This window comes from Gavia stellata, chromosome 28, assembly GCF_030936135.1.
Source record: "Gavia stellata isolate bGavSte3 chromosome 28, bGavSte3.hap2, whole genome shotgun sequence".
Classification (NCBI taxonomy): Eukaryota; Metazoa; Chordata; class Aves; order Gaviiformes; family Gaviidae; genus Gavia; species Gavia stellata.
In genome coordinates this window covers 86,513-111,504 of record NC_082621.1, presented here as the reverse complement: position 1 = coordinate 111,504, position 24,992 = coordinate 86,513, and the positions used below count along the sequence as shown (strand labels likewise).

The 24,992-nt window shown below is 41.2% G+C and overlaps 3 protein-coding genes across 4 annotated transcripts; 2 read left to right on the top strand and 1 right to left on the bottom strand.

Annotated features, from left to right (window-relative positions):
- Positions 1 to 363: 363 nt before the first annotated feature.
- DUSP3 (dual specificity phosphatase 3) lies at positions 364 to 11,433 on the bottom strand. The gene is made up of 3 exons (XM_059830496.1): positions 11,256 to 11,433; positions 5,206 to 5,432; positions 364 to 1,659 (listed from the first exon to the last, which is right to left on the bottom strand). The coding sequence occupies exons 1-3, from the start codon at positions 11,375 to 11,377 to the stop codon at positions 1,454 to 1,456; spliced, it is 555 nt and encodes a 184-aa protein (XP_059686479.1). The 5' UTR covers positions 11,378 to 11,433; the 3' UTR covers positions 364 to 1,453.
- A 130-nt stretch (positions 11,434 to 11,563) lies between these two features.
- On the top strand, positions 11,564 to 17,570 carry LOC104263253 (ras-related protein Rab-18-B). Of its 2 annotated transcripts, none has more exons than XM_059830394.1 (7): positions 11,564 to 11,714; positions 11,794 to 11,849; positions 12,053 to 12,114; positions 14,253 to 14,325; positions 15,318 to 15,436; positions 16,326 to 16,392; positions 17,292 to 17,570. In XM_059830394.1, the coding sequence occupies exons 1-7, from the start codon at positions 11,656 to 11,658 to the stop codon at positions 17,465 to 17,467; spliced, it is 612 nt and encodes a 203-aa protein (XP_059686377.1). In that variant the 5' UTR covers positions 11,564 to 11,655; the 3' UTR covers positions 17,468 to 17,570. The 2 variants fall into 2 exon arrangements, with proteins under 2 accessions (XP_059686377.1, XP_059686375.1); XM_059830392.1 differs by having other exon boundaries at positions 11,564 to 11,720.
- Positions 17,571 to 19,291: 1,721 nt separating this feature from the next.
- LOC132319357 (sperm axonemal maintenance protein CFAP97D1-like) lies at positions 19,292 to 23,926 on the top strand (the record flags this gene model as incomplete). Its single annotated transcript, XM_059830142.1, is given in 5 exon segments — positions 19,292 to 19,420; positions 21,521 to 21,596; positions 21,599 to 21,638; positions 22,997 to 23,120; positions 23,894 to 23,926. Coding segments are annotated over 5 exon segments (402 nt in total), but the record flags the coding sequence as incomplete, so codon positions are not given.
- Between the last annotated feature and the right edge of the window lie 1,066 nt (positions 23,927 to 24,992).

The window sequence follows — 24,992 nt, the reverse complement described above, 5'->3', positions numbered from 1 at the left end:
CACCCCACCAAACCACACAACAACAACAACCAGCAGTAAAACAATGTACATGCTTTGTGATTTTTGATTAGTGAACTGAATATACAGAACTAGAGCTGGGCTTACATGTGTTACTAATACAACCGTGTTTCTGTGTAAAATAGTGTTAAGATTTTCAATCTAGAACTACATTAAAGCACAGATAAAAAGGGAACACATACATCTCAGGTTCTGTTAGTTTAACCAACAATTCCAAGTTTGCAGTGGGAGATCCTTTGCGTTAATACAGTGCTATAACTCATAGGTACACATTTACACCCTAAGTCATGCATACTGTAAACAAAGCTCCCTCTCCCAAAACTGCAATGACTCATTTTGTCTGTATGTCAAACAGAATAAAGACATCATTTATTTTAATAGAAAGGAAATGTTTCCCATTCCATGTGGTAGGTAACAGTGCTCATTTCTATTTAATGATACCATGCAGGCAATCCAAGAAGTCAGGAGTGTACTTCTGCAAACTGCTTTGTAAGCACACCTGTGCTGCCCTACTGGAAGTAATCTGCATATGTGCTCATTCCATTTTAGGTTAATAAACAGTGATAGTAAAGAAGGGAGAGAGACAATGTAATTCAATACAAGCCTCAGGAGCCATTATATTCTGATACTTAGGACTTTATCATACATCCAGTACAAGCACTCCTAAATACAGACATTTCTTCCTTGCTCAAGATTTTTCCTCACTATTTGCTCCACTCTTTTTCTAGTATGACTTCAAAACAAAAATAAAAGAGCATTTAATATCAGACTATTTCATGTCAATCACAACAGCAAGAGGTACAAATATGCTTGGAAATACAGTGTGCATCAACATTGGGTTCTGAATGGCTTTACTACCTCACACTGTGTATTGCATAAATCCACACTAAACACAACATGGCATACACTTCATTTTACGAGCGAGTGCATCTGTGCATTTGTACATACGCTTCTCCATTCCTTGAAGCTCCTACACTCAAACTTTAGGCACCTGTGTGCATGAAAAAGAAGCTTTAGAAAATACAGTACTTCAGTTAAGAGTGAGTGAAGAGATGTGCTGGGGCTCTCAGAAAATGGTGCTCTGTTGGGATACAAGACAAGGCTTAAATGAATCACACTCAATGTCAATGCAAACCACATATGCTACAGGGTCTGCAGGGGGCTCTGAAATACACGTGAAGAGAGCTGTTATCACTGGAGTTACCCCTCTAAAAACATGTCTTTATTGCAACAGCTCCAAACAGCGACACAATTTTGTGCCATCTTGAAAGACAGACCCAGAGTTCAAGAAAGATACTTTCCCTAGACAAGAGCAGGAATTCTGTCTCCCTTGCATTATGTGACTTAGCTTGGTGGTTGGGGTTTGGGAATCTAAAGAACCTAAGCTGTCCTCTGATGGTTTGAGAAACTTAAAAAAATACTGTGGTGCTCTGTTCTAGGGTTTCAGTTTGCCCTCCTTCACTAATTGCTCATTGAGCTGACAAAGCTGCCTTAGAAAGCCATCATTGGGGCCAATCTCTCGCTTCTGCCGGACAGTGCTCAATGCAGACTTGACATCCATATTCTGGCGAAGCATGAGGTAGGCGATGACCAGTGTGGGAGAACGGCTGTAGCCCTCTCGGCAATGCACAAACACTTGTCCTGCAGGGAAGACAGGTCATAATTTGGGTTATACTGGAATGTATGTTTGAAAAGCAACATGAAATAGCTAGGATATAAAGTGTAATAATATTAGTCCTTCAGCAGATTGAGAAATTTAAATTCTGAATGCTACAGAAGACATGTAGAACTTGGAAGAAAGGTGCTATCACTCTGTTAGTAGCTACACAGTCTGTCATAAAGGATAATGCAGAAAAAAAAAAGGTTGTATATCAAACATTCACACTAAAACATATTTGCTACTATATTACAAAGAGTCAAAGTGTGTTTATTTACTACACTTCTCCAATCTTTTGTGGTTTAGAATAAGCCTTGCCCCTAAAGATGACCAGTACCAAAGAGCACGAATAAATGAGGCAAAGTTTAAAATACACTGAAGACAGAGAAATATGTTGTTTGTCATATACCGCATCTCTTTAAAAATATCAAGCCTTTTTGTTGCATTGCTGCCAGTTCCTATGCTAACTCCATGTTGGATCATACCTGGCTACTTCTCTAACTATTTATGAAGCCACATTAACACTCGAGTAAATGAAACTGCTGACTGTGCAGCAACAAGAACCAGAAACATCTAATCACACCTATGCCAGCACCAATAAAGTGCTTCCAGCTAACTTATTAGGGAACTCATTCTACATATTTGTTGGGTTGTATTGGTTTTGCATGGCAAAGTTTTGGTAGCGGGGGGGGGCTACACTGGTGGCTTCTGTGAGAAGATGCCAGAAGCTTCCCCCATGTCCGATAGAGCCAGTGCCAGCCGGCTCCAAGACAGACCTGCTGCTGGCCAAAGCTGAGCCCATCAGCAATGGTGCTGGTGCCTCTGTGGTAACATATTTCAGAAGGGGAAAAAACCTGCTCTGCAACAGCAGCTGGGAGAGAGGAGTGAGAATACGTCAGAGCACAACTCTGCAGACGCCAAGGTCAGTGAAGAAGGAGGGGGAGGAGATGCTCCTTGCGCCGGAGCAGACATTGCCCTGCAGCCCATGGTGAAGACCATGGTGAGACAGGCTGTCCCCCTGCACCCCATGGAGGTCCACGCTGGAGCAGATATCCACCTGCAGCCCATGGAGGACCCCACGCCGGAACAGGTGGATGCACCCGAAGGAGGCTGTGACCCCGTGAGGAGGAGCCCACGCTGGAACACGTTTTCTGGCAGGACTTGTGACCCTGTGGGGGACCCACGCTAGAGCAGTCTGTTCCTGAAGGACTGTACCCCATGGAAAGGACCCATGCTGGAGCAGTTTGTGAAGAACTGCAGCCCATGGGAAGGAGCCATGCTAGAGAAGTTCATGGAGGACTATCTCCCACGGGTGGGACGCCACCCTGGAGCAGGAGAAGAGAGTGAGGAGGAAGGAGTGGCAAAGACAATGTGTGATGAATTGACTGCAACCTCCATTCCCTGTCCCCTTGTGCCGCTCGGGGGGAGGAAGCAGAGAAAATCGGGGCGAAGTTGCACCTGGGAAGAAGGGAGGGGTGGGGGGAAGGTGTTTTAAAATTTGGTTTTATTTCTCATTCTCCTACTCTGATTTGATTGGTAATAAATTAAATTAATTTCCCCAAGTCGAGTCTGTTTTGCCCATGACGGTAATTGCTGAGTGATTTCCCTGTCCTTATCTCGACCCACGAGCCTTTCGTTGTCTTTTTCTCCCCCTGTCCAGCTGAGGAGGGGGGAGATAGAGCAGCTTGGTGGGCACCTGGCATCCAGCCAAGGTTAACCTACCACATGGGTAAATCCTGTAGGTAGGTAGCCAACAATAATAAAGCAGGCCACTACTCCCTTTGAGAAATCTAACTCAATTTTGCTGCTTCTCAGCTGCTTCCTCTTTGACCTGCTTTTCCAGACACAAAACTTTTCCCCTTCCCAAATGCAGTGGGAGATATGGCCCCAGGCTACTCTCCAGAGTAAATGTTTTTCTGAGACAAGAGAAAAGATGAACCATACACATACATTTTCATCATAACCACAACTTGCTTTGAACCACAGCAACAGAAAGCCCATTAGCACATTTGCCTTGAGCTACAGAGGCTTCTCAGCTCAAGGCAAATCTCTAATCACTAGCAAGTTAAACAGCTAAAACAATTCATTCTCTACATTTCTTGAGAGCCCATAGCCATAAATTAGCAAGATTTAGAGATTCTTGATCATATACATGGAAGAGAATTGACCTCCCCTCTGCAAATGATCAGAAGCAAAAGGGTTTCTATCCTTCCTCTGTGAAGGGCAGTGTCTTAAGGGCTGCCTTCCAGAACTTCATGCAACTACAACACTAAAATGAAATTGAAAGAAATACTACGGCATCCCTCTTCACTTCACTGTCCTTACTCTACACTTCAATGTCAAACAAAACTATAAAATTTCAGTAGCAAGTCAACCTTAAAACTGGCTCCAGCATCACCCAGCTACAAAGTTCTTCTTTGTTTAGCACAGTAATAAAACAGTGGCAGGCATGGTAGACAACTACTAAGACTGAAAGACTCAGCAAATAGAACTGCTAGTGTAAATTCAGATTGACTCTGCCACTGTTTAGATCCCTGAGTAGGGACAGTCATGGCACAGCTAGCACTGTTAAACTCTTCCTTCCTACTGCAACCTGTTTCAGTGAGTCACAATGCTAACTGGAAGAGTTGCATTTCAATTTTTAGAATTTTTCATAATCCACCAAACTGGAGGTAAAATTTCTTTCCATCTGTCAAAAGCATATCACAGCTGTAGTACCTCTTTTGCCCATTTCAGAGAAAGAACTTCTAGAATTGTGGGAGTTCTCGTTCCTCCTTTTTCATGTTCAGTCATGAAGCAAGAAAGAAATTAAGCATGTGTAGAAATAACTGGTATGCTGAAATAGACAACAACAAACACCGTCTGGCCCACTGCTCTATGTCCTAGGATTTCTGCTATGAGGAAACACACTGTGGAGAAATGTGGCAATCAACAACACTGCAAATACCATCTCCAGCTTTCTTGAAATCCTAGGGAATAATGAGGTAATCATCACACAAAATAATTTAATGACTTAATGTAATAAAAATTGTAAGGCCACAGTCTCTATGCTTACTGTACTTTTGGAAAAAACCCACCATATTGCAGGTTGTGCAAGTACTCTTCAGCAATGCATTACTTGTATCACTTCTGCCTTTAACTTATAATTTCTAGTTTCCTAAAACAACTTTTAGATCCCGAACTTATTTTTTTTATTTTTTTCATGTGATTTACCACTTCTAAGGGAAAACAAGAACACGTCTTCCCAGAAAGGCACTATTATAGGATGCAGCGGCTGTTTCACTTTTCAAAGTCACCCCTACAGTGACAGACTTCCATTTGCCATATACTGGATACCTACACGTATAGACAGAAGATTAAGATGTCTTATTGTGTATTCTGGTATCTTTGATCCAGAGCCTTGATCTCAATTCCTGACTTGGTTGTTCAGCTGATAATCAGAGCAAAGAACCATTTTAAACAGTAAAATTGCTAAGAAACACATGCAGCGCACAGAAAACATGATAGAACGGTATTTCAGTTTGCCTTACCATCCTTCTGGGAAAGTGCTTTCTCAATAAAATCAGCTGCCTCCTCAAAATAGCGACTGAGGTTAAATTCTTGTGTATCGTTAGCTTTAATGCCATGGTATCTGATGCCTGTGCCTTCATAGAACTCTGCATTAGTGTTCACATGCATGAATGACTTCCCCTCTGCTGCGTTCAGAACATGGGTTATCCCCAGACGCTGCAGCCTCATAATGTTCTTTGCTATGAACCTGTATGATAAAAAGTGTCAAGAAAATTATTAGAACTCGGTGAATCATCCCAGTATTTATGATGTCCCTAGAAGGTATTGATAACCAAAACCTTTGATTTTCCTGTTAATAGATGCTAAATATACTGTGCCCAGAAATGAATTAGCTACAGATTATAAATTCACAGAAATATTTAGAGCCGTGGTCACTACTTGTGCATGAAAGAACGCTACTTTCTCGGCTGACAACAGAGCAGAGCACACATGAAACTTAATCTGTTACACCCTACTATGGCATAAAATTAGAACTCTTTCTGAACATAAAATTCTGACCAAAGTAAGAAAATACTGGAGATAACAGAAAGCCCAGGATAGTAACTTCTAAGATTAACCGTTATCTACATAAGATAATTTAAAAAACAGTTATACAAAGCCTCTACTGTCAGCTACCAGTGTTGCAGGGCTAGGTAAGCAGTAGTTGCTACTCTAGCAGTCAGTCCAGACAAACACAACTGAGCATGCACAAATCTCTAGTTGTGCACTGGAATGCAATCTACAGCAAGAGGAGACAACCATTAAATAATACAAGGAAACCATTGACTCCTTTTTGCTGTAAACCCACTACTTTTCATTCTGAGCCTGATTATTTCTGTATGTCAGTCCCAGTATTTGCCTCACTTTCCTGGGAAGAAAAAAACCCGTATGTTTTAGCACACCATGCGGTCTCCTAGTAAAATCTGAGCCCACTGGTCAACATTAGCAGAACGTGACAGAAGGCTTTAGTTGAAAAATAACTCAGTTCCTGCACGCTTTGTGAAAAGAGGTAGCCTAAACAGACGTAAATCCCTTTATTGTTTTTAAAGGCAGCTTTCACTATGTGTCTAACTGGATGTGGAAACAGAAATCTTTTAGACAATCTCCCTATGGCTCAAGTCATAAATTGCAAATACAGGGAGTCTTAATATTAAGCTGAGCTCCAGATAAGCATGTGTGCAGCATCTTTTTGGACGTTTCTAAGAGATGGCAATGCACCTACGGGTTTTGGCTGGACATATAGCTATTTTAAAAAAGTTAAATACCCAAATTAGTTGGTTTATATCTATATGAATCTCTGAGTGCATTCACTCACAATTTTCATGTAATTCAAGGCTATATGAACATCTACAGCATTCCTTTTCTCCTAATAACTGTTCACCCCTTAAATTGTAGTGTAAGCAGATGAATCCTTATGCATGAGTGAAGTTTCTACATTTTATGCTGTCTGTGCCAAACAACTATGGCAATGAGCCAAATATTTGTAAAGACTTCATTACCCAAACAAATGTTGACAGATGTTCCATCTGGCAGGACATCATCTGTGCCAGGGGACAAGTATCAGCGCCTGGGGAATTCTGCTTGCAACACAAAAGTAAATCCTACAGTGCAAGGTCAAAACAAAAAGTGTTAATTCAGCTGTGAGTTTCTATGCTTAGTGGGGTGAGTATATAGTTTAAGTAATAGTATGTAGATCAGTATATATCTGATAGTTGTCAGGATCCATAGGAACTCGTGTCCTGGAATCATGGTTGAATCTGGCAAAACAGACTGGCTCCCCTGGAGGCAAACTCATTCCCAGTGAATGATTTTTGCAGATTTTATAGAGGATTTTCTTATACAGCTAGAGTTGGAAAAGAGAGTATCTGTATGCCATTTTTTCCTCCCTTTCCAAATAGTCCTTGGGTCTCTCCCATCCTTATCATTTCATTCCAGCTGCATCACGTTCAATGTTGAAATGCTGGCTGCTCTAAATAGCAGAGAGACGCTAATATCAGCTTCTTCAATTTTCCTAAGAAAAATCACAGAATCTTGTCTGTTCTAAATACAGAAGATTGAGAGTTCCTCATCCTGTGAGTAACACTAGTAACAAGTGTTTCTTTCAAACAGAGATGAACAATTTTACCAGCCACAAAACACAGGTCTTGGAGAACCATGCATCAGCAATTAAGGGTACATGAGGCTATAAAGTATTGCCATATGGGATTACAAGAAAATAAACTAAGTCCTTAATGGCAAAAAATGCCAGCAAGTTAAGACATTTTAATTTCCCCTGCTATGTTCATGCAAAATTATTTCCTCACCGCTTCTTCCCTTACAGTCACTAAATTTAATATTAATTTTGGGAGAACACCTTTCATACTCCTTACAACACACCTACACTTCTAGCACATTAAGAACATTAAGAATTGTTTCATGGGTTACCCACACACATTAAAGCAGAGAGAAAACTCAGACTGGGCATTCGTAACCAGAACCTTTTTACCAAATACAGTTCTGGAGACATGGCTTGAATTCTTACAGGCTTCCAATAGTCTGTGAAAAAAACCCACAAACAGTTTCCCTTAGCCAGTAGTTCAGAAAGCTAAGCCTGCTTGCTTTCTGGCAAAACACTGGTTTTGACAAGACACGGTTGCTCAGAATAAAAACCCCTACCCTCCAGTGTGTTGACTGCTCCCCCCCATTGTGGTGTCATCTGTGACCCTGATAAAGATGCATTCTGTCCAACCGTCCTGGTCACTGATTAAGATGTTACACTGAAACACATCTTGTACAGAAATAGAAAATTATTTACACTTCCAGTATGTCCTGAATTCTTATTTTGTTATTGCTTGAAAAGCACATAATTGTGCTTGTCTGTAACCTATATAATAATTCTTGGTTTAGTGATACTACATCTTTTACTCTTGTCTTCACAAATCTTGTCTAATCTTCTTGAGGGGTTAGAACTGTCTACTGTAATATGCAAAAACATTATTTTCAAAATATTTTATTTTATCATTTTACCTCTCTGTTTTCATTAATTATGAATTTCATGTATTGCATGGAAGATCTAGTACTTTGGCTCTGCCTGTAACTTGAAGTCATTTGATAGATAAATTTTTATTCTACGCTATGACCCAATTTAATCTTATCCACCTGAATGTCTCTGTGTTGTCATTTTTTATCTAAAGATGAGTTACTCATAAGGAGAGTCAGCAGCACCCCTATGCAAAATACTCTAAAAGGCTTCCAACAGAAGTTTCTGAATCTCACTCTGACATTTTAATTTTTTCCTGTAAGTTCCTGTTCAAATTCTACTGCTTTTATGCCATGTATTGGGATTCCAATCCCCCCATGTTAAAAGCCTACAGATGTGGATACTCTGTGAATTCTTATTGTTATAAAAATCTCTGCCACTTGTAGTCTAAATGTGGCCCTACATTGCAGAAAGGTTTGATCCACCCAGGTCAAAGCAGAGATTTGAATGTCAGATCAAATGACTGCATTACTTTGTTCTCCTGCTATAGTGCCTTCCTGGGCTTTCCTGTAGCCCAATGCAAAGTGCTTCCAACGACTCCTCAGAGATTCAGTAAGGAGATTTGTGCAACAAAGGCCAAAACCGAGATAGGAGGTGAGCGCCAATCAGCTGCACGCTGCACCAAGACAGCTTCAAATGTGAGATACATTTCAAGCTCTGCGCAGATGCTAGAGCAGACAAGGCAGGCTAATGAACTGCAAATACATGCCCCAAGCAAAGCTATGGCTTATTTTTTGCACGCAGTAGTAAAAGCTTTATTGATGCCTCGCACACTGTTGGACCCACATGTGCATAAAGCCTGAGAGGCTGAGTGCAAAGGAGGTTCACTTCCACAGCAGTTTGCAGGAGAAGGAGTCATGTCAGAAAAAACGATCTCTCTTCGGCTTTATCTTTACACAAGGAGAGTACAAAAGAGGGACATGTAGCTGGAAATGGCATGACAACAGATCTGCACAGTTTCAAATTCTTTCAGAATGACAACTAATATAGCGAATGCTACTTACAATGCAGTATACCACAACCTCACTTGACACAAAAAATCCTCTTAAGAATTAGTATTATTTCCAGTTTGAGAAAATCAAAGTTCACCCTGCAGTGACTGAATCTTAATAGACATTCATCCATTCAACTAGATCTCAGCATTATCTTAACTCTCTGTGGATGCTTCCAAGATATTATTGCCTACTAAGTCTTGATAAATTAAGTAGGTTGTCTGTTCCCACTGTGAAATAGCTTTTTCAGCCCACAAAGTTATTTCTTACCTCTAGCTGTCCTCCACAATTTTTCAGCATCCTTTTAAACACACTGACAGTGGAATTACACATCGTCTGTTAGTCCAACTAACAGTTAAACTGTTCTTATGCTACAAACTGCAACCAGATATTTTCGGTTGTCAATTATTACATAAAAAGCCCTTTTCAGTGGTAAAGGTTTCCACTAGACAGACATTTTCCATCCTGCAACTTACATATGCATTTATACATTCTCAGTTCCTAGAGAATGCATCTGAATGTATTAAAGTCTATACTGTATAATTAAAATCAATTACTGAACAATCAAAACTACTCTGTGGTAGCCAACTATCTTCAAAATTATTTTTTAATTATTTACTGTGCAAATCACCTTGCAGGCTATGACTTCATTTATTCCAGGTAACTGCTAAAAATATGAAGGAGAAGGTGGCTATCAGATGTCAGATTGGCCATTGAGATAATAATTTTGGTCCTATCTCTAGATGTGTATGTCCTGCATCAACTAGCAGTGAAAAACATAATTTGGTTTGGCTTAGGAGAAAGTTAATGAAACCTACGGGTTTGACATATTTCTTTAGGAGTTACAAGCTTCAAACAAGAACAGGGATCCGGTATACTATGCACATATCAAAAAGTCCCCAATTTCACAGAGATAAAGTGTACAAAGATGGACAAAAAGGGGAAGGAGAATCTGCAGCACATGATAGGATTGGAACAGATAACTGAAATCATAATCTTGATGCAAAGAATAAACACCATACAACTGAGAAAAGAAGGGCTACTGGTGAACCCTGAACACTTTTCCTTATTTAAGGGCTTTCCTCATAGGCATACCTGTATCACTCTGGCTCCCATCACGTGCATAAATACTTCATTAGGATGAGTTTTTTTAGGGCTTACAGTGCAGAAACATCTATTCGACCAATCACAGACAGGGGTAGCAACTGCTATTAAAGTCTTGCTTCCTTTACCTCATTTTGCACATGGTTAAACTGAGATCTAATATCCATATTGCTACTTTGCTCGCTTTTCATGTTCCAGCTTATTCCACTCATCTGACATACCGGTTATTACACCGGTGTTTTGATCGGGCTTCCACAGATGATATTGTACATACATCTCATGGCATCTTGTCTCTCCTCCCTCTTCTGTGTGGATGACAACTTGTTAGCAAGAGTAGGAAATACCAGGAGAAAAAAAAAGCCCAGCACAGACACAACTGAGCAGGTGTGATTCATTCTTAAGCACCTTAATTAGTTTCAACCTTGTTTCGGCTCTATTTTAGCTTAGATTTGGGACTTCAACAGAGTACTGAACGTTTTAGCAGACGCCATTTACGAGCTGTGCCTCGTCATTTGCCGTGTCAGGCACCAGCAGGAGCCCAAGGCAGCCTGCTGCCAGGCTGCTCAGGCCTTGCAGCCACAGGCCTTCCGGCTGACAGTTCTCCTAAGCTCGAGACCCCCGGGCTGCACAGCCCGGGCCAGGCTCCGGAGGGCCTCCCGGGGCCCGCACAGATCCAGCAGATTTCGCCCTGCAGCCTGACTTCCTCCGGCTCAAGCTCCCCTTCAGGCGGCTACTCAGTGAACGCCGTGCGTCTCACAACCCTGCGCGGCCTCGCAGTCCGCCTACCCCAACCTCTGCGCCCGAGTACCTAGGCGAACACCGCTCACAGGCTCACAAACACGGGTCCCCCGCCTCCACTGCGGCCGGCCTCGCCTCTCGCGAGCCGCCCGCCTCGGCCCCGCTCCGGCGCACTCACGCGTTCCCCACGTGGATGCGAGGCACCACCTCGTTGCTGTGCGCGCTAGGGAGGCTGTAGCAGCCGCTCCCATTAGCCAGAAGGTCGTTCAGCTCCTCCACCGAGATCCGGTAATCGGACATGGCCGGGCCCGAGCCGATCCCCGCCGGCCAGCCAGAGGGCCCCTTGGCACAGCAGCTCGGGCCTAGCGCGCTCCCGCCCCGCCCCGCCTGGCACCGGCCGCCGCCTGATAGGCGGAGTCGCGTCAGCTGGTGCTGTTGGCGACGCCCGGCCCGGCCAGGGCCGGAGCCGCGCAAGGAGCGCGCAGTTCTTTCGGGGCTGTGCTGTGCGCCTGGCTGTTCTGAGCCGACCGACCTGGCGCCTGAGCCGCGGGCGGTTCCGGATCCGTGTAGCGCGGGGGATGGACGCTGTAGGCCTCACCCTGAAGCTGCTTCTGGTCGGAGACAGCGCCGTGGGAAAGTCCAGGTGCTGGCCGTGCGGGCTGCGCGGGCGGGGTGCTCTCGACTCCGGGCTGAGCTCTCGGTTTCTTTCCCCGCAGCCTCCTGCTGAGGTTCACTGACGGTGCGTTTGAGCCGTGCCTGAAACCCACCGTCGGTGAGTCCGGAATCTGCACGCCCCCGAGCTGGGGACGTTTTCGCTTCTTGTTGTCGTTTGGGTCCCGTTGGCGAGAGGCAGCGGCGGGGAGCCGGGATCGGGCGAGCGCCTGGCGGGGGCGGGGGGGGGGGAGGGGGGGCGGCTGCGAGAGCGGGCGTTCGCCAGTTCATTCTGACAAGCCTTCCCTTCTTCTTACGTCTTAGGTGTTGATTTTAAAGTGAAGAAAATGGTGGTAGACGGCCATGCAGTACAGCTTGCAATATGGGTAGGTTTTGTTCCAGGCGGATACGGATAGGTTTTGGTCTCGACAGATGTGAAAACTTCTGAGCTTCTTTTTGTGGTTTTTTTCCCTCTTCCTTTCCCCCCGCTTTGCTAAAGTCTTCTGCATGTTGAGGTAGTGTACTTATGATGTAAATGCACATAGGGTGAGCGTCTGTCGTGATCATACAACAGTAGTTGCAGAGCGGGTTCTTTCAGAACACTGATAAATGCTTCATTGCTCTAGGTTTGGGACTTCCTTCAATTCTGGTAGAGATTTTGACTGCTCTTCCCAGCACTTACACAACTGGGTTTCTCAAACCCTCTGTGAAGTGTTAGACTTGTGAAGATGTGGCCTTGCAAGAAGGGCAGGCATTTCATGCTTGTATGACCCAGAAGCGCTCCCAGGACAGATGGCGCTTAAGTCAAGTAAACTGCAGAAAAGTGATGTTCTGGGTGATGAGTTGGATCATCTCCTGTAGGGGCTGTGCAGCAACTCTGTGTGTATACTATACCAGAAACAGTCCAGATGCTTTATTTTGGTTAAAATCATGGGGAAAAAAAATATACTTGGTTTTGAACTATTTAACAGTTGATTCAGATTTACTGGGAGACTTGAGCATTTGCCCTGAACTTCTTGATGCTGTTTCCAGCACCTGCCAACTGGGAAATCGGATTGCAGCTGTGTCATCAGGATTATTTATAATATTAAAGCACCACATCTATTCTCCTAAATGGAATGAAAGAGCCTGAGAAGGAAGAGAATTTTACGTGTATGGTCATAGGTATTTGAGAAAAAACACACCATTACAAATTAAATTGGAAAGACCATAAATGTGGCTTGGGCTGATAGTAACAAAAGTAATATAAATGCCAAAACTTGCATTATTTTCTTGTTTTCATTCACGCTTTGTGTATAGAATGCAGAGCAAGAGTGATAAGGTCACACCTGCTGTAGCCAGTGAGCATATGTATTGGCTGTATTCTGAACACGCTGCATGCAAAGCAGAAGCTTTGCTGAGAGTAACCAAGAAATGTTTGCCCTAATAATCACACAGGGGTGTGTCTCCTGCTGTGAAATGAAAAGCAAGGCCAGAACTTGCGCAAGTAGCGTAGCTGGAAAAGGCACTTTTGCAGCAGTCTGTAACAGCATCAGGAGAAACTGCTAATTGGCGGGGGGGGGAAACAGTGCAGTTGTACAATGTTAAATAAAAACTTTAATGCATGTACAGTGCATGAGGGTCAAGAAGAGGCTTCTGCTTTAGTGTCCATTTGTGCATGGATGCCTAAGAGTACAATCTTCATAGTAACGATGACCCGAATTAAGTAAATATATTGCCAATTTTAGTTTCTTCTTTTAAAAAGAAGAAATAAATTACAACATAGCTGTCAGTCTGTTTATTGTAATTGTACATAAATTTAAATAAATTTTTGTTTGGTAAAAATTGTATTTGTGTAATTCTTTTGCCTCATTGTTGTTTGTTCTGGGGTTTTTTGAATTTCATGTTGCCCTTAGGAGCTATTTTGAAGATTTGTGAGAATAAGTGTGACATACTGCAGTAATAATTGAATGAAATTACTGATTTTAAATTTCTTACCTGCTTAGAGTCTTAGCAGACTTGAAGTAGTTCTTTCCAACTGGACTCTCGTTCCCTGCTGTGGAGGAGCAAAGGGGGAGATTTTTGGAACCACTATGTCTCCTTTCTCTCAGTGTCTGTCACTGGAAAACCAGTTATTCTTCACCTCATTCAGTTCAGCTGATTGTTAATTGACGAAGCGTAGCTACTTGGCTCACAGCAATAGCCTTTTACGTATTTCTCTTGAGTCCCATTGACTTTCTTGTATGTTACAGGTATCTGTGCTTATTGCTTTAACCTTCAGTCAAGTCCTCTCCATGCTTTTCTACCCCTCCTTATCTGTTACTGCTGCTAATGTTTTCTGATTGCTTCCCTCATTCTGTTGTCTTATGGTTTCACCTATCCTTACTGGTCAGGAAAAATTTAACTTTGTTTATCTTGTGTAATTTAAAATACCTTTTTTGTTCTAAATATATTTTATTATGTGTGTGTGTGGTGTTGGTTTTTTTTTTTTTTGTTTTGTGTGTGTGTGGTGTTTTTTTTGTTTTTGTTTTTTTCCCCTCTGTAGGACACAGCAGGACAGGAGCGCTTTAGAACACTGACTCCCAGTTATTACCGAGGAGCTCAAGGGGTTGTTTTAGGTAGGATGTATATGGAAGAAAAACATGATTACAAAAAGTGTGATCTTATTACTATCTAAATGTGCATGTTTTCACAAAAGGAGGTTGTCTGAGAGAATCAGAGGAACAATTACGGTTTTTACAGCATTACTGCATCGTTAGCTCAAACACCGAGTAGGCAAAACCACTGGCAGGAAATAATGCTTCTTCAAAATATTGTAAATTAAAAATACAGAGATGTCACACTGCAAGCTGTTGAGTGGATGAATTATTAGCTTTGTAGTAATTATGTTGGTGAGTTTCTGGTAGTAAGGCAAATTGGGGTTTGTGTTGGGTCCGTCCCCCCATGTCGTGTCCCCTCCCCCCACCCCGATGTTTTTACTTTTTTCCCCCAGAAATTATTGATGTGATTACTGTAAGATGTGAGGTTTGTAGCACAAGTAATGGATGGCTAGTCCCTTTGTGTGTGACAATACCAATTAGAAAAAGAAGGGATTCTCATTCTCGGGGATTGTGAAGGCTGAACACCTTGTTGTACAAAATATTCTTTATGATGCAGCTTTTTAAACCTTAGTTATAAGTGAATGCAGTTACGAAGTTACCAGTAACCAAAAGTCACTTTTTACTCAGAATCCGTGTTTTTTAGCAGCAGTGCATGCATGTAGTTATAAATTAAATGAGGTGACAAAATACTTTTATTTTGAAATAATACTCTGTGTGGCCCAGTTCAGAACTTGTAACAGGTATAAGATTTCAACTGCTAAGTCTGATTTCCACTCACAGATCTATTGCGGAGATGCTTGTGTTCTGTAATTCCTAGTGACTTCGGGTGAGCACAGCCAATGTGCTCCAGCTCTAGGAAGATGATATGGTTGATGCATCTTTCTGTAGTTCCCTAATACTGCTTTTTTTTTCAGGCCAGTGGTTAGCTAGTAGGGAGTAAGTTCTGCCATAATGAAGTAAACATTGTTCAAGACTCTACAGCTGTTAAGCTCCTTTTCCTTTGTTACCAGTGTATGATGTTACAAGAAAAGACACTTTCACAGGACTAGAGAGCTGGCTGAATGAGCTGGAAATGTACACCACCAAAAACAACACTGTGAAGATGTTAGTTGGCAATAAAACCGATAAGGTCAGTTTAGAAATGCATCCTCTTACACTCATCTACAGATTACTCGGTCATGATAGAGTATAAATGTGAGATAAGTGCTGAAACTAACACATCTGTTGTGTGCGGAGGTGATAGCTCTGTAACTGAGGAAACTAGGTTGGGCAGGCTCCACTTACCACCTTGTTTTTGAAGCAGATCTTGTTAAAGATTTTAATGGAGGCTCTCCTGGAGAGATGCAATTGATGAGAGAGATTCTTTTAAGATAGTAAGAGGTTCTGCCTGAAAACTGCTGTATACCATTGAAGTTAACTGTAGTGCAACAGCACAACTGCTGCTTTGTTTTTGACCAGAGTGTGTTTTGGCCAGGGGGTGGGGAAGGAGAACTCAGCCCTTCAGCTGGCTATAGAGTATGCATCTGTTTGGGTGTGAGGTGCACTGGTTGCTGTACATTTGTGGGGTGTTTTGACATATCTTTGATGCCTGTTGCGTAGTGAGATGTTTCACTCTTGCTTTGCTCAAAGAGGTTTCCAGTGTGGCTATCCTGAACTAGGTTCTCTTCTGGCCCCGCCCCAGAAATTGAAACTGTCAATTTTCAGATCCTTTGGTATGCCTTTTCAGCTATTTGGCTACTGAAACCTCCTTTCTGGCATATATCTTGCTCCTAGTTGATTCAGAAGATAGCAACACATTCGTTTCCTACTGATTTGATGTTGCTACTGTTCAATTTGACCCCCTAACAGCCTGCCTAGCAGTAAGCTGTCTGTAGAGTGAGAAAATCCAGTTGCTGATTACTACATGGTTTTATAGACTTTTCAGAAGAACTTCAAATCTGCAGTGGCGCTTTTCCAGGGACTTCCTAAAAGTGGTAAATGTAGCTTATTTTAGTCACGTTCTTCGTTCATCTCTGCAGCCTGATCGTGAAGTAGAGAGAAGAGAAGGACTCCAGTTTGCTAGGAAACGCTCACTGCTTTTTATAGGTATGTAACTCTGTGCCAAAAAGCTGTATATTCACATTTGTTTTGGTATTGCTAAGCATGAGTGAAATGTGCAATTGTATTTCAGGTTGATAGGTTTATATACTTTAGTACCTAGTTAATATGGGTTCCTTTTGCTGCATTAGTTCATATGCATGGATGTAGGTTTTAACTTTTTTCAGAGATGCTCTGCATTGACTGCAATTGGACGTACTTTTCTCTGAAAGATTTGCTTCATATACTGTGTAGGCATGAATTTTATATTCTCTTGAAACTAGCATGATTTTTGTTAATACAGAGCCCAGAAGACTAGAATTTTTCTTCTCACTGATGTCAGCAAGGACCTTGGGTAATCTCTTTTGTTTCCAAGTTTCTGTTGCAGCTACATAAAAAGACGATAATCTTGGACCAACAATAAAATGTACAATGTGAAGATATAAAGATGGGGAACAAATTGTGGTGTGGGGTTTTTTTTTGGTTTGTTTGTTTTTTTTTTTAAAAAGTACCTTTTAGGTGAAGCTTTTTGAAAAGATTTCCAGAAGGAACTTGAACAAATGCATAGGGGAAAACATGTAATTCCTTCTGCATTCTTTGTTTCCCAGCTTAGTTGTGGAATAATTATCTTGTAGATTTACTGTCACAACCTGAGAACAATTTCTGTTTCTCCATTACAGAGAGTATGGGGAGCTGCGGAATTTCTTAAGGTAGAAAAATGAGATGCTTCAGACCGGGATGCATTTCTGTTTATCATATTCAACTTAAGTGTGCATTTAAGGGAGAATGGAGAGGAGGTTCACTCATTAAAAAAATTGTATCTTCTCTCTGGTCCCAAAAGAACTTTTGACAAAGTGGAATACTCCCTGCAAATAAGATAAAATACTTTCTTTTTCCCCCTCCACCAGAGACCAGTGCCAAGACACAGGATGGAGTGCAACATGCCTTTGAGGAACTAGTCATAAAGATCCTGCAGACACCAGGTCTTTGGGATAAAAGCACAGAGAAGCAGGGAGTCCAGCTAATGGAATCTTCAGTACAGCAGGATAAAAGCTTATGTGGTGCATACTGTCCACTTTCTTAAATCTACAGGTGGCTGTTCGGTCTGAATGGAGTGGAGTTGTTTGTTTGTTTGTTTGTTTGTTTGTTTTTAAAAAGGCAGCAGGGAGGGGAGGATTCCAAGCACTAGTCTGTGTGCCTTGTTTGACCCGCCCCCAGTTGTGTAGATCCAAAACCCAAACTGATTAGCAAAATACATTTTCGTTCATTAACAAAATACAATTTACTTTCCCTTATGCTCAACTGATATCTCCAGATATTTTTCTGGTAACTGTCAGATTTTTCACTATTAAATCATAGTGCTTCTTAGAGTATTGTGCTTTTGCTGTACGGCATTCAACGTGGACTTTTTCTGAAATTCCTGCCTTAACATAAAATAAGGTAGTACTCCATTTCAGAATATTATTGAAAAGTTTCTCTTCCCCAGAATGGCATGGGAGTCTTTTAGGCACCCAGGTTCCCTTAAATGTAGTTAACACTCAGGAGTCACCCTGAGCAGTGACGTTGTTTCCCTATTTCAGATGGTTTTAAGCAGTCAAAATTGCTACGTGTCCCTAGATAGTAAGCTGAGTTACTGCTTAATTTCAGGGTTGTAGTGAAGAGGCGTATCTATTAACATTTGGCAGGAAAACAACGCCTTCCTGTGCAGTACACTGTAGGTTACCCCTTGCTGCTCTTAAATACTTTGTGCTGAGGATCAGTGGTGAAATGAAGTCATCGTTTTGGGCTGGTTTACACTGTGGGTCCTTTTTGCAGTTAACGGGGCTCTCTGCAAACCCGTATTTCTGCCTTCATTCAGCAACTGGAGGGCTAAAACTAAGTTTAATGTAAAATGTGCTGGTTATGGAAAACTTTCCACTAGGGTGAATCTGTCACCTGCCAATCCCATTATGAAGTTCTGTCAGTTAACTGCCTGGTTTTTACCTTTTTTCCCCCCTATTAAACTCACTGCCTTTTCTTGAAAACAAACTGAGTCATGGAAGATGTTAGCCTAGACTCTGATCTTGGCAGTAATGCCTCTAGAAGACTTCTAGTTGGCTGCCTGCAACACTGTAAAAGTATCAAATTTGGGGACAATATTAAAAGCATTTAAAATGTAAACTGAAGTGCTTGTAAACAAGTGACAAATCCAAAGACAGTCGTTCATTACAGGAGTCAGAATGGAAAAATTGCCCTTTTTTTAAGATGCAAGTTTTGATGATTCATTGCTATCAAGCTAATTTATATTAGTGGGAGTGCCTTCCTGAGTACCACCAGTGATTTGTCCTGAGTGCTACCACAACACAGCTGAAGACAAGGCGTATAAACTTCAGCTTCACTTTGGAACTATTCTAGCTTGTTCTCTGCAAAGTTGCTCTTTGGAGCTGTTTTCTTCTGTGAAAAGTGTGGCTGTATAATTGTTGCTAAAGTGAACAGAAATGCCTGTATTGTGTTTTTGCATCAGCTTCTGTCTGCCTTGCAACAGGTGTGAGTGCTTGCACAGTTGGAGTATCACTCCTGTGTACTTACCTCTGCTGAAATCAGCCTGAGGGAGATGTCAGATCTTATAGTAGTTTTTAATGTCGTTAGCAGTGGAAACAAATCCCTTTACAGCCAGCGGAAGGACTGCTGCTTACACTTCCATCTTGGTTTCGGTCTGTAAGATGTCCCTCTGGAATACTTACTCATACCAGCTTATGAGAGAGCAGAAGACAAAGTAGTTTCTGTTGGTGTGGCCGATAGCAGGGGGATAGGCATACTGTAAGCAGATCACAGAGGGTGTGAATTGTTAAACTACTGAGTGTCTTATCAGCAAAATGTGAGCATGTCACAACTTGAGATTGTCTGGAATGTCCAGGTATAACTGCAAACAGAGCATGGACCCAAGAAAATAAGACTAGGAAGTCAAGTTCAGAAGATGGGAGGCCATGGCGACTGTAACAAAGCCTTAAAACCAGCTGGGAAGGCTAGGAAGGAGACGATCATGAGAAGACGGAGATGAATGACTTCTGATCAGCAAGCTGTACAATGGTCTTGGTGCTTTCTCTGCTGTCTGCGTAGTTTGTTTTTTTTTTTACTGGTGATGGGCATGACTCTTGTGCAATGAGCCTGTCAGCAAGGTAGTCACTTCTTCCCTACATTTCCTGGGGTTAAGAGATGGAGAGAAGACTATGTGTTCTGTTGCTGTCCTGTTGAATGTGGGCAAAACTGCTTAGCTGATCTGTGTTGCAGTTGGTATCTGCCTTCCTTAGAAGGCCTCATTTTTAAGAATGGTGTATTTTTTAGAAATAATTAAACAGCTGGCAGCCCTTTTAAAAGTAACATCTTCCTTTGCATCATACTTGTTTGCTGCAAATGCAATCCTACTGAATGAATGCTTCCTCAGTTGTATTTGAGGGGAGGAAAAAACCTAGAACCCAATTCCACCTCGATTAATTTATGAATTTTTGTTGTTGTTTACAGTAATAACAATTTTTGAGGGGAAGTGAGCTAAATTAATCAGTCTTTCATTCAATTTTTAATGTAGTCAGGTCTGAAAGTAGTAATGTAAATATATACACTCATTCTTACTAGAAACTACAAAAAATGTGTTTACAGTTCCAGATGTGCAAAATGAAATGTGAAATTCAGTGTTTAGGTCTGAGTGAACTGTTCCTGTTATGGAATGCTTATATGCAGTGAAAAAGGTATTATCCGATTGTCTAACTTTGCCTTTCTAACCTCAAATATCAATGAAAACAAACTAATATTACAAACTTGACTGGTGGTATCGCTGGAAGTTATCATAGATACTAGCTCTGGCAAAGATGGGCACTATGCAGTATTTAGCCTATTCTGTCACATCTGCAAATTGTGAGCAAAGAGCTGCGATAAAGAAAAATCTACGTGCCGTTGACTATTTGATTTGTGAGAACAAGCTAGAATTTGGTACTTGTCTCTAAAATTATTGCACCACCACACTTCAGTCAAGAATTTTGGTTTGTTTTTTTTAACACCAAGATGGTATTTTTTTTACTGAAAAACTGCTAACAAGCATCTTAAACTCTTTAAACTATAAATTAAACAAATGTAAGAGAAAAGGGAGCTGATATCAGGATGAAGCATTTGTAGAGATCCTGTTGGGAAACTCCAGTCCTCCTTATCACTAGATGTTTTAAAACTGTAGCTAGTTAATATCTCAGTAAGTGGACTTGTTGAATTACTACATTTTCAAATGAATTTGACTTCTGATGAAGCTTGATCTAAAATAGACAAAGGAAGATTTTGATCCAGGTTCATGTTTTTTGTGAACAGAAAACCCCTTAAACAATATTGCAGTTCACTTACTGTGAGTTGAAACAAATATGACTAGTTTGGCGTGTAAGTAGGAAAGTATTACTGAACAGTGGTTAGATAGCTCTGAAATGCGTAATCCCCTTCTTGTCTCTGCAAGCCTGAAATATTATTCCTATTTCTGCAGCTTCTCCAAAGCAATGCAGACTTACAGTGCTCTCCCCAGCAAAAGCTGTTTCAGGGTTTGTTAGGGGATGCTGACAGAGGAAAACCTGGGTGAAGGGATTTGAGGCTGAATAATTTCGTAAGACTTGTTTTCACTTCAGGCTCCCCCCCCCCCCCTTCAGCAAGATCTCATGTGGATAATAAGCCTCCACATGGACAGACCCAGCATTTTAACCTGGGCAAGATTTAGGTAATGGTACTCCTAAGTCTGTGTCATGACAATGCCTCAGGTGGTAGGGAAGTCTTCAAGTAAATGTAGAGCAGGGGGCTTTCTTTAGCCTTTGAGTCACCAAATGAAAGTAAGGATATAAAGGGTAAGGACAGGGAAAAAAAAATGTGTTCCTGCTTTCATCTCTTGTTAGTTTGTTTATATGCATATAGAAATGGGAGTGCTGGGAGAAGGAAAACAAGGAAGTAGTGACAAAAAACAGCAAGAGAACATGGTAACTTTTTATGTGACCGAGTGCAGAAATGAGGAGAAGGTGGTGGTTTTTTAAAATACATATAAGGGCAATGAATACAGCCACATAACCACTGTGAGAGGCAGCCCAGTAAAGATTCTTATGAGAATGCTATTATAAACTGGTTGTATCTTGCACAGGAGGATCAAAAGTGGATTGGCCAGATTGAAAGAGCTAGTAAGAAGCTCTTGGAAAGGCTAGCTGAGATAAACAACGGAGAGGGAGGGTGGCCTGCTGGAATGAATGCTTTCAGAGGAGGTGGCTGGTTCCATTTGTTCCAGGGGGGGCAGTGGTGTGCATTTATGTAGAAAGGGTGTTGCATAATCTTATGGGATGGATCCACAGTTTACAGAAGTAGAACTATAGCTGTCAAGCCTTTCATTTCTACTCATCTTTCTGAAAAGCTGCACCGCCCCACACAAAATCATATCCACAGAAGGGCTTTGGATCCACATCCATAGAAAGAGTGCTTGATGAAACATTTTGGCTTCAGAAGGGGCCATCTATAATAGAGGGAGCTAAGTTACCACCTACTAGGTGGCAGGACCTTTCTACCTCATCTCCTGAAGAGTTAAATGCCTTTTGAGAGTTCTGTTCTGTTATTTATAGAATTCAGCTGCATTCTCATCCTCAAGCTCCCTGTAGCCCCATCTGCTATAGTATCCTTACAGAGTTCTACCTTCAGTCCATTCTGTATACAAAATTTGTTTCACACAGACATGTGCACCCCCTGCAACAAACACTCCGTGAACCACTTTCTGGAGACTTTAACCCTTTTCATTGTGTTTAAAATTTTGTCTACTGAAATGCTTTTATGTTGCATTCTTTCTTCTTCCAGAGCTTCCAGTAGTCACTGTCATTTTGTGCAAATTTATGCTGCCTATCATCCTGTACCAGCCAGACGTGGAAACATTGCTCCTTGCTAAGGCTTTGACTGCATCTTTTGCTATCGTCCTGGGATTTTTCTGCCAACCTGAGTGCTCCTGAAGATTTTTACAAACTGCCCTAGCGCATGGACTTCACCCCAAACTTGCTTTGTCTTTGTGATTTCTCCACACTTGATTAACTTTACAACCAGCCATCCAAGGCAAGCCAGCAAGGTGACTTCTGGTTATTTGCAGATACGTATTTGCACTGAAAGAGCCTGCATATGTACTACATGTTCCTTTACTGAACTGCAGTGTATTATCATTACCTCCCCTTACGTTTTTCACAACAGCTGTTCTGTTGCTACTTTCTTTCTGCATACAGTTTCAGATCTTCAGGAGTGAGATTATGTTACGTGTTCGATGGTGCCTGCAGTCGTGAATGCTGTAAAACAGTAACTAAAATTATGTAGGCTTAAGCCTGACTTAAGACAGAACTGTCCGGGGAAAGGATGTGACAATGAGCTGTGATAAAAGTACAGCCCTTGACATGCTGTTACAGAAATGCTGACCAGAGCCAATGCCTGATTACAGGATTCACTGAAAGGTTGTGGGGGGGATAACACAAGTTTGTTTGACCATGGGCATTTGCAACTATATATACATATATACGCACACACACATATATATGTGCCTATCATTTCATTAGCCAGAAAATGTGTTTTCAAATGTGTTCATTTTTGTTCATAGGTCCAATAGAGGCAAGCAGAACAGGTAAATAATGAACATCACTGTGGAAAACCAAGGTATTTTGAAGAGGCTTATTGACTGTAAGCCTACCTACGATCAAAAGAATTCTGAGACTGGTTGGCAGGTATGTACTTCAATTTTTGTTTTTTTATAAATATTATTTAACTTCAAACTAAATAGCATTGGGATGCTTTTAAAATTTTAGCTATTTAGTTAACTGTATATTGAAGTAGAAAAAACTATACCTTAAAAAATCTGAAATAAGAAAGTGTTAGGTAATTAGAAAAGGAGCAGGGGAAGCATTTTCTAGAACAAAATTAAGTTAGAAATTTGGGTTGAAGGGCTGCCTATATGAAAAAAAACCATATGTGGTCTTACTGCTAATGGTTGCCTTGCTGAAGTTTTGTTTTGTTGCTATTTTATTCTGATATTCTCAATAAATAGTGCTGGTATTTTAGTATAAAGAAAATGTGCCATTCTATTACATTCAAGACTTAATCCTTGTATTGTCTACTCACTCACATGCATAAGCAAAAAATATTAATTTCAGTTAGGGCAGAGCAATAAACCATTATGTTCTGTTTCTTTATAAAAAGATCACCAGAACAAGAACCTTGCTTTTACATGACAGAAGTGGAACCTAATTTTAGTACCAGCCCCAGCCAACTTTTCACTGAAAGTTTAGGAAGCCATTGAATCCTATGCAGTTTTTTTGCTTTGTCTTTTCAACTTGCTAATTAGGAACTTGAGAAGCTCACAGGTTTTACTGCTTATAATTGTAGTCTTTTTCCCCCCCATGAGACACAGCTTATGATGGGTTGTGCTCAATTAGCAATGACAACTGTAAGGGAAAACATCTTTGTAACTGTCCCCCATATTTCCCTTGCTCCTCCTCAGGTTCTCTACAAGAAGCTTTTCTATACTGTCTGAAAGGGCAAAGCAAAGTAGTATTTTAGGGCATTCTTAATATTCCAAATATGGGTATCTGGGATACCTGGTTGTAAAAGGTCGCCGATGATGGGCGTTTTTTTGAACATACATACTTTGTATCCCATTCTAGACAAACTAATACGTGTTTATTAAAAAAAAAAGCTAATCTTTATTGTTTAGAAAAACGCAATGATGGGTGATCGTTAAAATATGTATTAAAAATCTGTAGGTATCACTAAGATAACCTGTGGCATATCCTCAGGTAGGAGGTGGAAGAACGTACAGTCCATATTAACAAATAGTGTTACATATTCTCCTACAGAAGACTTGACTGGGAATGCTAGTAAGTCATTGGCGTACAAAGGGAAGAGGATGTGCAACAGTAGGGGAAAAAAAGAAAGAAGTATACTTCTATCAATTAGTTTTCTTACAGTGCCTAACGAGCCCTGATGACAAAACCCATAGCAATTTTTTTTTTTCATGACAGAACACCAGACACTTTAGGCAGACTGCTACAAGATCCCTTATCTCCTCACAAGAGAATTAAGTATGCTGTTTTAATGCAGGTTTCACTTTATAAAAATAACGTACGCATCGTAAGAAGCTGGGTTAGAGGTATCGGGGTTCTAATCTTGGCGCACCTCATAGTCACATTGAAGGTACATATTGTAGAATAAATTGTCATCTTAATCTCACTGCAAATTTGGTTGGAGAAATGGATTCTTCAAAACCATCTGAATGTATGTTTGAGCTCACTGACTACAGCATGGCCTGGATGTACTGTACACAACTGATTTTCAGACAAGGAAGTAGTTTCAGATACAGCCAGTGTGTGGAAGACCACCTGAATACTGTAGATGTTAACCAAAGCTCATCCTTCAATACTACGAAACATAAAAAGAAATGTGAAAGACTACATAAATTTTAGGTATGAGCAAGGTGGGGAGAGGCATAAGGGGGAGAAGTTTCAGTTTGCTTAAGTACTTTGACTTAAGAGCTTTTGCATTCCGATTTTCTTTAGAATCTCTTCTCACCTTTTTTCTCCCTAATGGCAGCAGCATATACC

What these genes read in the sequence shown, in the direction of transcription:
- DUSP3 (XM_059830496.1), bottom strand. Translation starts at nt 11,377, where the DNA reads ATGTCCGATTACCGGATCTCGGTGGAGGAGCTGAACGACCTTCTGGCT. An exon ending in CGCATCCACGTGGGGAACGC is followed by an intron (nt 5,433 to 11,255) that starts GTGAGTGCGCCG and finishes TTTATCATACAG; the next exon opens with GTTCATAGCAAAGAACATTA. An exon ending in AGCACTTTCCCAGAAGGATG is followed by an intron (nt 1,660 to 5,205) that starts GTAAGGCAAACT and finishes TCTTCCCTGCAG; the next exon opens with GACAAGTGTTTGTGCATTGC.
- LOC104263253 (XM_059830392.1), top strand. Translation starts at nt 11,656, where the DNA reads ATGGACGCTGTAGGCCTCACCCTGAAGCTGCTTCTGGTCGGAGACAGC. An exon ending in GTGCCTGAAACCCACCGTCG is followed by an intron (nt 11,850 to 12,052) that starts GTGAGTCCGGAA and finishes CTTACGTCTTAG; the next exon opens with GTGTTGATTTTAAAGTGAAG. An exon ending in ACGCTCACTGCTTTTTATAG is followed by an intron (nt 16,393 to 17,291) that starts GTATGTAACTCT and finishes CCCCTCCACCAG; the next exon opens with AGACCAGTGCCAAGACACAG.